Source organism: Jaculus jaculus, assembly GCF_020740685.1.
Source record: "Jaculus jaculus isolate mJacJac1 chromosome Y unlocalized genomic scaffold, mJacJac1.mat.Y.cur SUPER_Y_unloc_1, whole genome shotgun sequence".
NCBI lineage: Eukaryota > Metazoa > Chordata > Mammalia > Rodentia > Dipodidae > Jaculus > Jaculus jaculus.
This window is the reverse complement of record NW_025423386.1, coordinates 94,823-111,246: the sequence shown is the minus strand read 5'-3', so window position 1 is coordinate 111,246 and position 16,424 is coordinate 94,823. Positions and strand designations below refer to the sequence as shown.

The 16,424-nt window shown below is 38.1% G+C and overlaps 1 protein-coding gene across 1 annotated transcript; it reads right to left on the bottom strand.

Annotated features, from left to right (window-relative positions):
- Positions 1 to 1,616: 1,616 nt before the first annotated feature.
- Positions 1,617 to 11,508, bottom strand: LOC123457141 (nuclear ubiquitous casein and cyclin-dependent kinase substrate 1-like). The gene is made up of 4 exons (XM_045141175.1): positions 11,333 to 11,508; positions 9,088 to 9,158; positions 8,808 to 8,931; positions 1,617 to 2,244 (listed from the first exon to the last, which is right to left on the bottom strand). Exons 1-4 carry the CDS (start codon positions 11,506 to 11,508, stop codon positions 1,656 to 1,658), a joined length of 960 nt encoding a protein of 319 aa, XP_044997110.1. The 3' UTR covers positions 1,617 to 1,655.
- Positions 11,509 to 16,424: the final 4,916 nt, after the last annotated feature.

Sequence of the window (16,424 nt, the reverse complement as noted above, 5' to 3'; positions counted from 1 at the left end):
AGAAGAACTGATAACAAAGATGTGGTATATCTACACAATGGAATTCTATACAGCAGTAAGAAAAAAAAAATGACACAATGAAATTTGAGGAAAAATGGGTGATCCTGAAACATCATCCCCAGTGAACTTACCCAATCACAGAAAAAAACGCCACATAGTCTCACTCATCTACAGCACCTAACCTGAATCTACCCAAGATACCTTACATACCCAGCAAGCATCTCATAGACTATACACTAGGATGGATGGGGAGGGAGGGGAGGGCATAGAAGAGTTGGGAAGCAGTAATCTAGACCCAAATGACAATGGTACTATAAAAATCTACTTCCTAAAAGGCAGACCAAATGGCTGAACCTTCACCAGGCCCTTACAGGAAACACCTGAACCACAAGACACTGGAGAGGGTAGGGTCAATTTATCTAAACCTTCTACATCTTCCCTCCCTCCCTCTCCCTCTCCCTCCCTCTCTTTCTCTCTCTCCACCTTAACTCTTGTATATTAGTTATATTCTTCCTTATTTTCTTAGTGGGCATTGACCTGTGACTCACAGTGCCAGCATGGGGCTATCATCCACAATGAGCTTTTTTCTTTTTTTACTGAGTTTCACATTAGCTGGAATTTTATTTGGTTAAAACCTTAACATTGTCAGTATGAAAGAAATCCAGATGTGTAGCTTTATCTTACTATTTAAATTCTAGGGCATCTCTCCCTCATTTTCTTTAATTTTTTGGTTCTGGGTAAAATTTTATCTGAAAAACAGCATATATATATATATATATATATATATATATATATATATATATATATATATATATATATATATATAGTCTAAAAACACAAACCATTGGAGAATGAAATATGAAATTGGGAGTGATTTCAGTTTTGGCGATCTCTGTTTTTTTTAAGCTTATTAAGGACAATAGAGGAATAACAGGATCACTGGCTCTGAATCTAAGAATAGGTATAAAATTAAAAAAAAACCAGATCCCCATGCAAGCTCCGGAACCCTGTTCCTCACATACCCCACAGGAAACAACATGAGTACTTTCGGTAACAATTCAGAATTCATGTTTACCTACTTGCCTCATCAGTGCAAGTTTAGAGTCATGTTTTTTTTTTTTTCCTTTGGACATTTATGTATATAAACTCAGGTTAGATAACAACTTGTTTGTAAAAAGTAAAGGAAACTAAAGAAGCAATCATTTTTAACTAAAATCTGTTATTTTTTGATTACTGTTCAACTTGCTATTCTTTAGCAAAAAGCAGTTTCCATAGTGTCCATCTCAGATCTTATTGCTTTACAGTCATGGCATACCTCCCATTAAAAATAAAAAGATGAAGCATCAATCCAGTGATTAATTTGACATGGCTTTCATTGTGGTGGGGAAGAGTTGGCAAAGAGAAGAGAAAAACAGACAAAATGGTAACTTAAACACTTCAATGTACAAAGGTTTTCTGAGAAAGAGTGAAAGAGAGAGAGAGCAAGAGAGCGAGAGACTATTTTCAACAAGTGGAAACAAGCACTGAAAGCCCATGAGTCAGGCCATAGCCAATAGCCAATACCATGTTCTATCTTATGTAGCTTTCTATTTTCCCCTTCTCTTTTGCTTTTTTTATTTTTTTTAATAAAATCTCTCCCCAAACCATCATCACTTTTAATCTTCCCCAGACTGGGCTTCATCTTCAGACCCTTCATCTCCAGACTTCTCCGGTGGAGGACTTGCAGACACCTTCTTTTCTGGAGGGCTCTCTGGCTCTTCTTCTTCTTCTTTGGGAGAAGGCGTCTTTTCCTTTGACACCTTTGAAGCTGTGGGGTGGCCCACCTTTCCTTTGCCTTTTACTGGACTTGGCGTCACTTTAGCCTTTAGTCTGGGTTTTGGCATCTTCTTTTCTTTTCTATCAGGTTTGGACTTCTTAACCATCTTTTTGTTGTTCTGTTTTGAACTTCCATAGTCACTGTCATCATCATCTTCCATTAGGAAATCCTCATCGCTGCCAGAATCTTTTTCCTGGAACGGTGGCTTGTCTTCTTCCTCTAGCTCTTCCTCACTGCCCACATCCTCCAAGAGCATCTCTCTCTGTTTAGATGCTGCTTTAGATGCTGCCTGCCATTGCTGGCACACATTTTTGTGATCATCTTTTTCACCTTCACTGTCTTCTGCTGAGTGAGAATTATCCTTCTTGGTCTTCACATCTTTTTCTTCTGAGTCTTCACTATCTTCTTGTGAATTCTTTCCAGATGAGCTTTTGATCAGAGAAACCTACAAGATTTATTAAAAGAGTGACAGATTTCTGTCAGAGTACTAGATGACCCACGAAAGGTTAGTGGTAAGACCCTATTGCTGAAGACACCATATGCAGCTGACACGTAAAATGGAATGGCATGGCTGGAAGTCAGGAGATAATCAGTCCCAAGTCAGCGAGTCTAGTGCCAGAAGGTGCTAATGGGAAACTGGGGGAAATGACCAAGATCTGTCCAAGCAACTCATTGTCTAACCTAATTAGCAACAAATAACCTGATGTGATGCCCACACAAGTGCAATAGTGGCACACAGACATGGTGGGGAACCAACTGCTCTTGATTTGGCTAAATAATCCCCTCAGTGGTACGGGAACCATAGCTGGAGCTGGGAAACAAGTCAGAACCATATCCAAACATAATCACACTCTCCAATATCAAGCTACCATCAGTCATGGGGTACAAGAGGGCCTACACCTATTAAACCATCTAAAAAAAAACAAAGTAAGGGTTATCTCATTTGTCTTGGTGCTAACTTACTCTCCATTGGAGAATCTGCTTCTCCTTTTCAGATAGATGTAGATGTAAGGAGAGAGCCACCCCATCATACCTCAAACGGGCCCTGACTGAAACTAAGGAAAATTGGTGAAAGAAGCAAGGGTGCTGTTTTCCTGATGAACCAGATAGCAGCACAAGTGTGAAGGAGACCAACACAGAGAAAAATCAACTCCTACCAAGTCAGAGATCCAGAGCCTCAGAGGCCCCCAACACCTCATCACTGAAGCAGACCAAAAATGAACCCAACATGGCTCAGGGATATTTTGCGAAAGAGGAGGAGGATAGCATGTTAGAGACACATGTTGGGTCAGGATATGCAGAGACATTTATCATACCAATAACTGTGGGCTGGCCCCACAATGCATGACCCATATACCTCAACAAGGAGTGGGCAATGGGGAGGGGGTATGTCATGGATGAGCCTAACAATGGTACCAAACTGCATGTATTTGCTGAATAGAAAACTAACTTAAAAAACAATCTCAGAGCCCAGCAAAAAGAAAATCACAATAGCCAAATAAACCATTCTCAAAACAGTACATAACACAAGGAAACACCATGCTCCACAAAACTCCTCATCATGGCAGGGATTAATTCAAAGCTCACAGCAATAACTTTAAATATTAGTGGTCTTAACTCACCCCAAAAAGACACAGGTTATCAGGTTGTATTTTAAAAAACTGAACCTTTCTATCTTCTGTCCAAGAAACCCACATCACCACTAAAGATAGACACCACCTTAGGGTAAAAGCTTGGATATTCCAACTACATTAATAAATAAACAAGAAGCAGGTGTTGCTATATTAATATCTGAGATGCAAACTTCAAAATAAAAGTAATCCAAAAGTACAAAGAAGGCCATTTCTTACTCATCAAGAGAATGATCCAACAGGAGCACATAAAAATCATACATATATATGCCAACCAGGTGCACCACAGTTTATCAAACAAAATCTACTTGACAAGAAAAGAGAAATAAACACTAACACCATCATAGTCAGAGACCAATACTCTACTATCACCAATAGATCATCGAAGGAGAATATCAGCAGTGAAATAAAGATAGCTCAACAGCATCATAGATCAACTAGACCTAACAGACACCTACAGAACTTTCCACCCCAGCGCTACAGAATACACATTCTTCTCAGCAGCCCATGGAACCTTCTAAAACTTGACCATATTTTAGGCCATGAAGCATGCTTTCATAAAGTCAGGAAAATTGAAATAACTTCCTGCATCATGACAGATCACAATGCTTTTAAGCAAGGAATCAACAGCAAGAGATACATGAAGAATTCCACCAAGTCCTGGAGACAAAACAATACACTTTTAAACAATGAATGGATCATGGAAGAAATCAAAATAGAAATTGTAAAATTGCTAGACTTGAATAACTTAATAATGCATCAAAAGCATTATCAACTTTGATAAGGTAGGCTACACGCCAGGGATGTAGGACTGGCTTAACATACAGAAACCAGTCAACATAATATGCGACATAAATAAACTGAACCATAAAAATCACATGATCATCCTGATTGATGCAGGGAAGGCCTTTGAAAAAATACAGCACCACTTCTTGATCACAACACTGGAAAGAATAGGCATGGAGGGTTTATATCTCAACACAATAAAGGGTATACAAAAAGTTCCTAAAGCTCAAATAATACTTACTGGGGAAAAACTCAAGGAGTTCCCACTGAGATAAGGAAGAACACAGGGGTGTCCACTCTCACTTCTGCTCTTCAACATAGTACTGGAATTACTTGCCCAAGCAATAAGAAAGGAGAAAGTTATAAAAAGGGATTCAAATTTTAAGGGAAGAACTCAAGTTAGCCCTATTTGCAGATGATATGATCGTTTATATAAGTGACCAAAAAGTCTCCATCCCCATACTTCTAAAGTTGATACATTCCTTCAGCTAAGTGGCACAAAACAAAACAAAATTAATGCACAAAAATCAGTATTATTTGTGTATGAAAAGGACAAATATTCATAGAAATAAATCAGTGATGCTGTCCCATTTTCAATAGCAAAAAAATAAAATCCCTTGGAATAACACTAAGAAAGGATGTGAAAGACACATATAATGAAAATATAAACACACTCAAAAAAGAAATAGAGCAGTGCTTGATAAGATGGGGATAGGTAGAATTAATATCGTGAAAATGGCAATTCTACCCAAACCAGTGTAGAGGATTAATGCAATACCAATAAAATAATACAATCATTCTTCACAGAGACTGAAAAAAATGATATCAAAATTTATATGGAATGACAAAAGGCCTAAGATATCCAAATATACCTCAGTAATAGAAGCACTTCTGGTGGTACCACCATACCTGATCTAAAGCTAAGTTACAAAGCCATAGTGACAATAACCAACATGGTACTGGAATAAAAATGAAACATAGATCAATGGAACAAATTTGAAGACCCAGACTTTAGGGCAAGCAACTACAGCTGCCTGATCTTTGACAAAGATGCCAATAATGTAGACTGAAGAAAAGACAGCATCTTCAACAACTGGTGTTGGATAAATTGGATGACGATATGTAGAAAAATGAAATTAGACCCATTCATTTTGCCATGGAGAAAAATCAAGTCCAAATGGATTAAAGACCTCAGTATAAGACATGAAATTTTTTCAATTACTCAAAGAAATAATGAGAAGCACTTTGCATGATATAGGACTGGGAAAAGACTTACTGAACGAAACTACAGTAGCCAAGGAAATTAAACATGCAGTCAGTCAATGGGATCTCATGAAGCTGCAAAACTTTTGCATAGACAAACATACCACAACCAAAGTGAATAGATTCCCCACTAAAAAGGAGAAAGTCTTTGCCAGCTATACCACTGACAGAAACCTAATATCTAGAATATTAAAGAACTCAAAATCTAAACAATAAAGCATCAAACTAACCACTGAAAAAGTGGAGCAGAGAACCACATAGGGAATTCTCAGAGGAAGAATTACAAAGGGGTAACACACACTTAATAAAAATTTCAACATCCCTAACCATTAGAGAAATGTAAATTAAAACTACTATGAGATTCCACCTCACACCAGTAAGGATAAAAATCAAATGTAAACAAATGTTGGCAAGGCTGTAAAAAAAACAGTAACACTAATTCACTGGGGTTGGGAATGGCAGCTGGTAAACCCTTGTGGAAATCAATCTGGAGATTGCTGGGGAGGATGGATATAGGGTTGCCAGCAGATGCTGTTATTCCCTTACTGGGCATTTACCACAAAAGTTCCACATCTCAGTTGAGAAATATTTGCTCACCCACAATTATAGCTACTCAATTCCTAATAGCTCAAAACTGGAATCAACCCAGATGTCCATCACTGGATGAATAGATAAGCAAGATGTGGGACATCTACACAATGGAATTCTACTCAGCAGTAAGAAAAAATAACACATTGAAATTTGTGGAAAAATGGTTGAACTTAGAGCAGATCATACTCAGTGAATTCACACAATCACAGAAAGACAACCACCACATACTCTCCCTCATCTGCAGTTCCTAATCTGGATCAGCCCGAGTTGCTGACATAACTGAATAGCATCTTGAGGCTTGGACAATAGGAAGCATAGGGCTTAGGTAAAGGAAAAAGACGGTGTGGGCACACAACTGGACCCAAAATGAACTGGTACCAAAAAATCCTATATCCTGAAATTCTGACTAAAAGGTGGATCCTCAATAGGTAGGACCTTAGAGGAAGCATCTGAATAGAAAGGCCCTGGAGAGAGTGAGATGAAACCTAACGTCAAATTTCTCATGTTTCTTTTTCTTCTCTAGCATTTGATTTTTCTTGCGTTTGGCCAAGGCCCGTAATTCCCTGTACCAGTATGTTCTCGATATCCATAATGAGCTGATGATCAGAGAGACCTATTAGTTTTCCCAATACAAACAAGACCAACTTCTGTGAGAGCACTTGATTACCAACCAGAGTTTAATGGTAAGACCCTGACTGCTGAAGACACCAAATGCTGTTGATATGGATCATGGTTGTAATCAGGAGGAGAGCCACACCCCAGACAATTAGCCCATGGAGTGCTGGATGGAGCTACATGAGCTACCAAGGGGTGGGGGGAAGTGGACAAAATCTGTCTAAGCAACTCAAAGTCTAAGCGACCCAGAAATAAACAACTTAACATGATGCTCACACAATTGCAATAGTGGCACACAGCCATGGTGGGTAACCAACTGCTCTTGGATTTGTGAACAGATCTGCTCAGTGGAAAGGGAATCATATCTGGAACTGGGAAACAAGTCATAATCATATCCAGATAATGGATCTGCTTTCCATTGTTACATTCCCACTAACCTTACACTATAAGAGTGTCTAAACACTCTTAATTCTCTCTAAATTAGTTAACATTATGCTATTTAACTGGTGTTTATGTTCATACACCATTGGAGAATCTGCTACTCTTTGTTAGATGGGAAGTTGACCTGGGGAATTGAAGGATCTAGTGTCCTCCGCCCCAGCTGAAAGCACAGAAGAATTGAAGAAACAAGCAAGAATACCACTGTCTTAGTTAAGTTGTTATCAGCATAGGGGTGATGGAATAGATACTGAGGACACTCAGCACCTACTGAGCTAGAGATCCAGATGATCCTAAGACCCCATCACTGAAGTAGACTTTAAATGCTCCCAGTATGGCACAGGCAATTTTGTGAAAGAGGAGGCTGAAGGATTGTTAGAGCCACTAGCTGGGACATTTTGCACAGAGATATTGCCTCTCCCCTCCCTCCCTCACAATGCATAGCCCACAATACCCATGCAGTTGACCTGCATCTCCAAAGAGGCAAGCCATTTCAGAAGTCCAAGATTTGGAGGCTAATTTTACTAAGGTCTTACTGCCTCAGCAAATGGGGCTTCCATTACTACATGGAACATATAGGCCAAACATCATAGCGTTAAGACATTTTGTTAATTTATGAAAAAACTGATGTTAGGAATGCATGAAGTCTTAATTTTAATTTTAAATTATGCCTTTAAATGTATACAGTGTGTATGTACCACTTTTACTTTTTATGGAAAAATAATCAATGCCTGTCATTATGTTGCATATTATAATGTATTTTGGATGATACACTCAGATTATATATTGGATGAACTTCCCGTTAAACTAGTTGCATCAATTCAAGGAAACTACAATCACAACTGTGATGCTAACTTCCTTGTGAGAACTTGATTCAGAAAAGTTGGCAAACTCTAAAAGCTGGGATCATTTCTAAGGGCGTCCATTATGCCTGTGAACATCATACTATGAATGGCGTTGATTTTCTTCATGTTTTTTTCCCCCTCTGTTATAAAATGGACAGTCCTTCCAAGACAGTTCAGACATCATCAGAATGTTGTAAGTCATCAAAGGTCCAGATACATGACTTCTACATATCACAGACTAAACCTTTTGCAAAAGGGACAAAAATGATCTTTTTTTGAGGGGGGGGGCTTTAACCTTGAGAGTTGACTAACACAGCATTTTTTCTTTTCCTCCACAATTGCTGAGAGGTACACTCACTATTACTCTTTAGGTTGCCACTAGTCAAGTAACATCAAAACAAATTTAGAAAAAAAAAGTATGGTATATATGAATGTAGCTTCATATATTGCCAGTACAAGATGGCTGTCTCCCCACCAATTTTCCATGACTTCCCTTCTATCAATAATTGTACAAGCTCAAACCAAAAAATGCTATAATGTCTTCCTTAAGTATTCACGTAAATGAATACAGTCTGAGGTTAGAGAATTTCACAATATGCATTTGTAATAAGGACAAACCTTTTGTAGAATTTAGATAGCCATTCTTGTGAAGAACTACATTCAATTCATTCTTATAATGTGCATGTTTGAATTACCCATACTTATAATCATGTGGTGCATAGTTGGTATAATATTTTTGGATTGTTGCAAGATGGTAGATGTGGAGCTACACTAAAATGCTTATGTCAATAGCAGGTAGTCATGATAATTATACCCACCTACATCTTTATTATAAAATTGTCGGATCCAGACTCTTGGATAGGAGTATATGAATTATGGAGGAGCCACAAACCCTTTGGGTTGTCAATTTTCTGTTCAACTGGTTCAGTGTCTAGTAGTGGATACACTGAAAGAATGACAAAAGTCAACCTCTCAAGCACAAATAGTCATCTGTAAGATAATGAAAAGAAAAAGTGAAAGGATAGCACATAATACCATGTTGAAGGAAACTGTCCTGTGAAGATTGTTTTTTGCTAGCCATAGTAAGAAAAGAAGTACTTACTTATAAGAGCAAAAATCCAACGTTTGTAATTGGCTGCCTGAAGTCTGTAGAGTCGACATGTGCCATTTTCCCTAGATAAGGATAGAAGACATCCAGCACATATCAACTAATATTCCACACTACTTTTACTTGAGGAAGTAGCAACACTACATTACAGTTGACAGTCTAAAAGGAAACTGCATTTTCACAGCTTTACTCTGTCTCACATCAACTTCTGACAATTGTCCCACAATTCTGTGTGACTTCCTGTGCCACATCGTGTTTGCAGCTCCTTCTCATTCTCCCTCACAGTTCAAAATTCAAGAAATATCCTCTTTGACTTAACACCATGGGGAAAGTTTAAAACACTATCTGAATGCATAGACTTTGAAAACATCTGAAATACAGTCACTGAATTGAGTTTTCAGTTTTATATCTGATTTCTGGTTTTCCTTTTCCAGTTGCTTATTCATTTATTGAATACATATGTGTATTCAGTATGCATTCCTGTGTGTATGCATGTGTGCATATAAAGCTTGAAGATGTGTATGAGTGTTTTCATCACTGACACATGGCCACACAAGACCTATCACTTAAGTGAAATGCCACTGATTAATGTGGTTTTTCAAAGCAAAATATCTTGCACATATTCTCCTCCTGGATTCGCCAGAACAGGGGGGGACAGACATTTGCAAGCATGTCTCAATTCTTATCTTAATGATAGGACTGTAACAAATATTCTCAGAAAGCTCAGAACATACTTTCAACATGAATATGTCTCCTGAGAGTAGTTTGGGGAAAGGTATTATTTTTGAGTTGATGTCAACTGGGTCCAGTGAGAACACAGTTGTAGCAGAAGCTGTCTCTGAAGGCATTATGTAGCTTAGGTTATCCCTGAACTTCTGATCATCCCCCATGCTAGTTCATGTTGGTTGAGATTTCTGACAATGATTAGCATATTAAGGTTGTGCCACATTATTAAGTTCAAATGATGTTTTGAAATTTTAAATTATTCTATTTTTATTTACTTATTTGACAGAGAGAGAGAAAGAGAGAGAGAGAGAGAGAGAGAGGGAGAGAATGGGATCACGAGGGCCTACAGACATTGCAGACAAATGCCAGATGCATGTGCCCGTTTGTTTATCTGCCAATGTGGGTCCTGGAGAATCAAACTTCGTTCCTTTGGCTCTGCAGGTGAATGCCTTAACCGCTAAGTAATCCCTCCTTCCCTGATGTTCTGATTATTTGCTATAAATATGTGTACGGCTGCCAATATTCTCTGTATTACCCCTTCTGTGCAAAGAATTCATGACTCTTTTTCCACTAAGGAGAAACACCAGTGTGAGGTGTTGATATTAATACATGTTCTCACATACCCACAAATTTCTGTGGAAATTCTGAATTATAATTTGAAGCATGTACACCTGTAAAATGTCAGTATTTCATCGCAAAATTTTATTACCTTGTCTCTCGTACCCTAAGAGAGCTCCACATCCTCACCCAAGTTAAGGAGACGTGACTTGCATATGAAGATGTCCTCCTCCATGTTCAGGAGCAGATTCTCCTCTCCTGTTCTTCATGCCAATGAAGTGCATGGTCATTTACTAGGCTAGCTCTGGTAGATTTCTTTTATACTGGCTGTTCTAGAACTAGGTATGTAAAATTCTCATGTCCAAAGTGGTGGAGATACCCCTGTATTAATCATTGGCTTCCTGTAATAAGACTATGTTTTGCCATGCCTTCCTACTCTGACAACTCTAAGGAATCTTCACTAAACATTACTTTTATTAATAAGGCAAGAATGTATGGCTATGGGATACACTGCTATAGTCCTTACAAATGGGATGGTAATGCAGAAGGCTCAGGATTTCCAGGTAATCAGCTAAAGATGAGGCCAGCTTGAGGCAAATGAGACCCTACTTCCAGAAAGGAAAGGAATAAACTCCAATTATAGTCATTGGGCTTGGTGGACTTTCACCAAATTGTAGGTTTACACAGAATGAACTTTGCTCACCATCTGTAAGTAGTGTCTGAAATGAATGGAATTTATCAGGATTTTTCCAAATGTGAGTATCTTCAAGGAATTACACAATGTCTTCTGGTTGGTGTCAAGTTGTACCATGACTTATAAACTTCAGGTTCTGTAAACTACCAACAGAAAATCAAATTCTCATGCAAAATGAGATATATCAATGTAAATATGACAGAGAAATTTTGGTTAGCATTCAAATAGGTCAGTTTTAGTAGTGAAACATATTTGACTTACCTCATATAAAATGTCGCAGACATTTTCTTATAACCATCATAAAATGAAATATTTCGAAAGTAAAGCCTGAGCAGCCCATTTTCATTTATTGCTGACAGACGATTAGAGGCCAGGTAGAGGGTGTGAAAATCCCCTGAAAACTGAAAGAAGAATGTGCACTTGGTTGGTACAGACATGTTTCCTATTTTGTTCTGCAAATTGTACTGGCATTAATGAATCTGATTTACCTCACAGAAAAACTGAAAAACATATGATATGTTTGAGAGATATTATTGCTAATTCTGATGGATTACATCCATTATATAAATTTAGAACATGGTTCAGTCCTATGAGCACCACATAATATTATCAATCTGAACATAGAAGTGGATGTGAGGACATGAAAGCTTAATTTGATCTGCATTAAAAAACACACCTGAAATGTCAAGGACCATAATACTTCCTCACTCATGTGTTATGAGTTCCACAATGGAAAATGGAGTAGGTGTACACTGCAATTTCTATGTCATTTTATTACCTGAGTCTTCTCAAAGTGACTTCCCCAGTCCATGCCATCGCTTTGAAAAGATGAGTCTTATTGATATGCATACCAGATATTACTAACTTTGACATGGTCTAGGGAACATGGACAAACTCTGGTACATACATCTTCTGTTTTATAATACAGGGGAAACCAAGACCTGGGGTCAATTCAGGGAGCTGAGGAGCTGGTTATAAAATGAATATAGCAATGATATCAAAGTCTGAAGTTGGTGCTGGTGTGGAAAAGCTACAACTTGGAAGTATGATGTTCAAATGGATGCTGGGAACTCCAGTTAGTACTAGGGTATGATAACACAGTGCACAGGTGGATGAGTGATTAGTACTTCACTCTATGTTCAAGGGGCACCAGAGGCTTAGAGACATTAGCTGTTGGGGTGGGGGGAGGTTCAGAGAACAAAGGGATGATTGTGGAGGTCAGGGACATGGCAGTATTGCAAAATTATACCAGTGTGGTTGCAGGTGTATGTGTGGAATATTAAGGGTGGGATGGAAAGCCGTGGTCCATAATGTGTATTTGAATGAAACTAATTGTATTGAAGGATGATAGCAAGGATCAGAGGGCAGAGCCAATAATTTTGTAGGTATCTGAATGCTGATACTGAGATGAGTGGTTCCAGGGTGGGACATGACCTCAATTAGGATTAGCCTTGGATTATATCAGTTTTGTATCATGTTCCAGATTGATACTGGATGGTGTTGTACTTCTGTTGGTCATAGCAGTTGCTAGGTGATTGTATAGGGACAATATAAGTTGCAATATTCATAGGATTGTGATGGATTAATGTGTGAACTTGTGACACTGGCAATTGTATGCAGCTGCATTGGGCATTGGGCTTTATAAAGAGTCCTGAAGTGTTCTCGAATTAAAAGTGGTAATGAGGCCATATATTTTAATTTCTGAGTCTGGTACTGGGTTTCTGAAGTGATACCTGTGGAAGAGAGAACTGGGAGGGAAGCTAGCATAACACTGGGGCTTGGGAAAGATTACATGGCCTTGAATAAATACTAAATTGTGAATGTGAAGTGTGTTTGGTGGAATGTTACTGGAATTTTAGAAACAACAAGGCTGGTGAAAGTACTCAGAGCTCTGTGGGATGCTGTGGTTCCATGGAGATTAACACTGGAGCTGCTTGAGACTTAAGCACAGGTTATACGGGAAGATGAGCTTACTATGGCACTAGTGGCTGTGCAGGAATGATGTAGATAATATGATCTCAGTGCCCAGGGCCCTGTCAATATATACAGCTGGGTGAAGGTCCTGACTGTAACATGAGATAGAAGACTATGTGTTATTCCATAGTGAGGGGCTTGGGATGTATGAGGGATCCTACTAGGTACTGGTGCTTTCCAAGACCTGGTATCAAGCAAATGAAAAAAGAAAAAAAAAAATAACATAGCCTATGTCTCTAAATGCTAGGTACTTAGGGCATGCATAAAGGAACAAAATACATTCATTTCTTGAATGCCACCCAATAACCTCACACTGCTGTACTCACTTTTGCATGTGCTAATAAAATGTTGGGATCTTTTGCCTGTCATCTAGTACCAACCCAGAACCTAGTTGGCCACTATACCTCTCATGGTTTATTTTAAATCCAATATTACAAAAAACAGGAAGAGGACAAATTCATTTTCTGTTTGCTTTACAGTGAGACACACTATCAATTCTGGTCACAGCAAAATGAGTATAATTGAAAAATTTAATGTTAATTACATAGTTGAGGTACAGAGACAATTAAGAGGAATTTTCAGATATAGTCATAGCAGAAGTGTAAAAAAAAAACCTTCCTCTTCAGCATAAAAATGGAATCCACTGTGTGAACATAAACTGATTTGATCTGTTCCTTTGTTATTTCTCACTTCAGGTGTTTGGGTGTTCTATGGCCATTCATAGAAATACTTGAATAGACATACTCCAGTTCACAAATGGGTTCTTATTCCAAACTTGATGTCTTCTTAGCATTTTCTGTCCTTTGTAAAATCATCAGTGTACTGCCATGACATTTCTTTGTTTGCTGGTGTGGAATAATCTCATAGGTAACCCTGACTATTTGTTTCTTGTTTCTCAGTACATCTTTGTTTCAAGTTACTGTTGAACTGCTTCTGTTCACTAATGAAATTATAGTAAGTGAAGCTTAAACAAAATTGAAACTAGTTTGTGCACATGATAGAGAATCGTCCATATGAAATGTGCCAAGGCTAGCAGCCCTTCCAATCATGCCCTGTGGGACACATTAGGCCATAGCTCAATGACAATTTCATGTCAAGAACTCAGTGTTTCCAAAATGACCTTCCAATTTTGAGACTGTATACATATTTTAATATCTTATTCATAATTTTAAAAGGTAATTTCAAAAACTTTTACCACTTGCAATAACATAAGTATTGCTGAAATTTATATTATGTATGACTCTACATTTGCATTTCCCCTTTAGAATACTAAAAAATAAATACATTTACAGAAAGAGAGAAAAAGAGAGAGAGAGACAGGGAATGTGTGCACCATGGTCTCTAGAAGCTGCAGATGCCTACACCACCGTGTGCATCTGGTTTTCTCTGGGATCTGGAGAATATACCCTAGGTCACAGGCTTTGTAGGCAAACACCTTACCACTTAGCCATCTCTCCTGCCCAATTCGGACATAAAAATTATTTATTTGACAGCTGGAGAGAGGTTAAAAAGAAAAAGAGAGAGAGAGAGAATGGACCCACCAGACCTCCTGCCCGTGCAAACTAACTCTAGATTCATGTGCCACTTTTTTGCATTTGGCTTTATGTGAGTTCTACAGAATCAAAACTGGGTCACTACTCTTTTCAGGCAAGTATCCTTTATATTCTGTAGAATATACTTGATATTAATAATACAAAACCAATTATTCATATACATCTCAAGGGAATTTCTTTTAGTATTTGACAAAAATGTGAAGGACAAAATATGGATACCTATATTCTAATCAAGAATATTTTTGTAGACATGAAATCTAGGTATAATTTATGTATTACAGACATTGTGTGAATGCATTGTAATTCACACCATCAGACATGGTAAGAATCCTTGTTATTATTTCTAAATATATGCCTGCCCTGTTTATAGTCACTGATATTTGATTTATGTTTCTAAGTCTCACTTATAAATTGACATCCCAGTCTATGTCTTTGTGGTATCACTCATAGGGATTGTCATGAAAGAGTTGACTTAATGTAAATTATGGCTAACTGTGAACATTTCTGCAAGAATTGAAGAAATTTGTACAAGAATAATGAAGGGACTCTGACTCCAGTAATAAAATTAAAAATCAAATGGATCATGAAATTTCACAAAGATAATGAGATAAAACCTGACACTGGATACAGCTGCCAGCAGCAGGATTGTCTTCTTGACCTTGTGCATCTCCTCTTCTGCAGAAGCTCAGCCTACCTCCTTTGCTGGAGAATCTAAAATAAAGATGCACTAATGTCCATCCTCTGCTTCTATCAAATGGAATCAACCAACTGTCCACCCTGATGGTTGAGGGAATATTTTCCCAAAAGGTCCTTTTTGGCAGCCAATGTTGGGCTCTGTTTAACACTCATTCATTTTCTGTACCAGATTAGTAATGACAAAAGCGTCATATGACCTTGATTGGTGACATTATGTTCATAAAAGAGCACAATCCTCACACAATACTTCCTAATCACCAATGTTTCATAAATATGGGATGGAGAGCTTGCTCAGCAGTTAAGGTGCTTGCCTGCAGAGCCTAACTACTCAGGTTTGACTCCTATGAACCCATGGAAAGCCAGCTGCACAAAGTAGAATATGCATCCTATATAAATTTTCAGAAGATGGAGGCCCTGGTATGCTCATTCTCTCTCTCTCTCTTTCTTGTCTCTCTGCTAGAAAATAAAAAATAAATACTTAAAGATTTTTTTTTACTAAATTTTATGACGAGACCTATGCAATTGTGAATTAATTGTGATGTGTACTTCAAAAAGTCCTATTTCACTTGATCAATTCAACAAAATACTTGAGGATTAATAATATTTTTTAAATTAGATATCTATACCATGAATAAAGCATATCAACTACCCAGCATAGGTGATTGTAAGTAAGGGATTGTTTTTCACCTTTTAATGGAATTTTCTCATACAATTTGTTTTATTTTTTTCTTTTTTAAATTAGTTTTGTATTCAGCAAATACAGGCAGTTCGGGACCATTATTAGACTCATCCGTCGCCTACCACCTCCGTATTGGCCCCTCCTTGTGGAGGTATATGGTTTGTGCATTGTGGGGTTAACCCACAGTTATTGGGATGATAAATGTCTCTGCATATCTTGACCCAACATGTGGGTCTGACATTCTTTCTGCCCCCTCATCCGCAAAATTTCCCTGAGCCATATTGGGTTCACTTTTGGTGTGCTTCAGTGATGAGGAGTTGGGGGCCTCTGGGGCTCTGGCTCTCTGATGTGGCAGGAGTTGATTTTTCTCTGTGTTGTTCTCCTTCCCTCTTGTGCTGGTATCCTGTTCATCAGGAGAACAGCACCCTTGCTTGTTTCACCTAAGGATCTG

Coding starts and splice junctions, on each gene's coding strand:
- LOC123457141 (XM_045141175.1), bottom strand. CDS start 11,508: ATGTCTGTACCAACCAAGTGCACATTCTTCTTTCAGTTTTCAGGGGAT. Junction 9,159..11,332: donor TCTGCGACATTTTATATGAG/GTAAGTCAAATA, acceptor ATCCTTATCTAG/GGAAAATGGCACATGTCGAC. Junction 8,932..9,087: donor TTGGATTTTTGCTCTTATAA/GTAAGTACTTCT, acceptor TCATTCTTTCAG/TGTATCCACTACTAGACACT.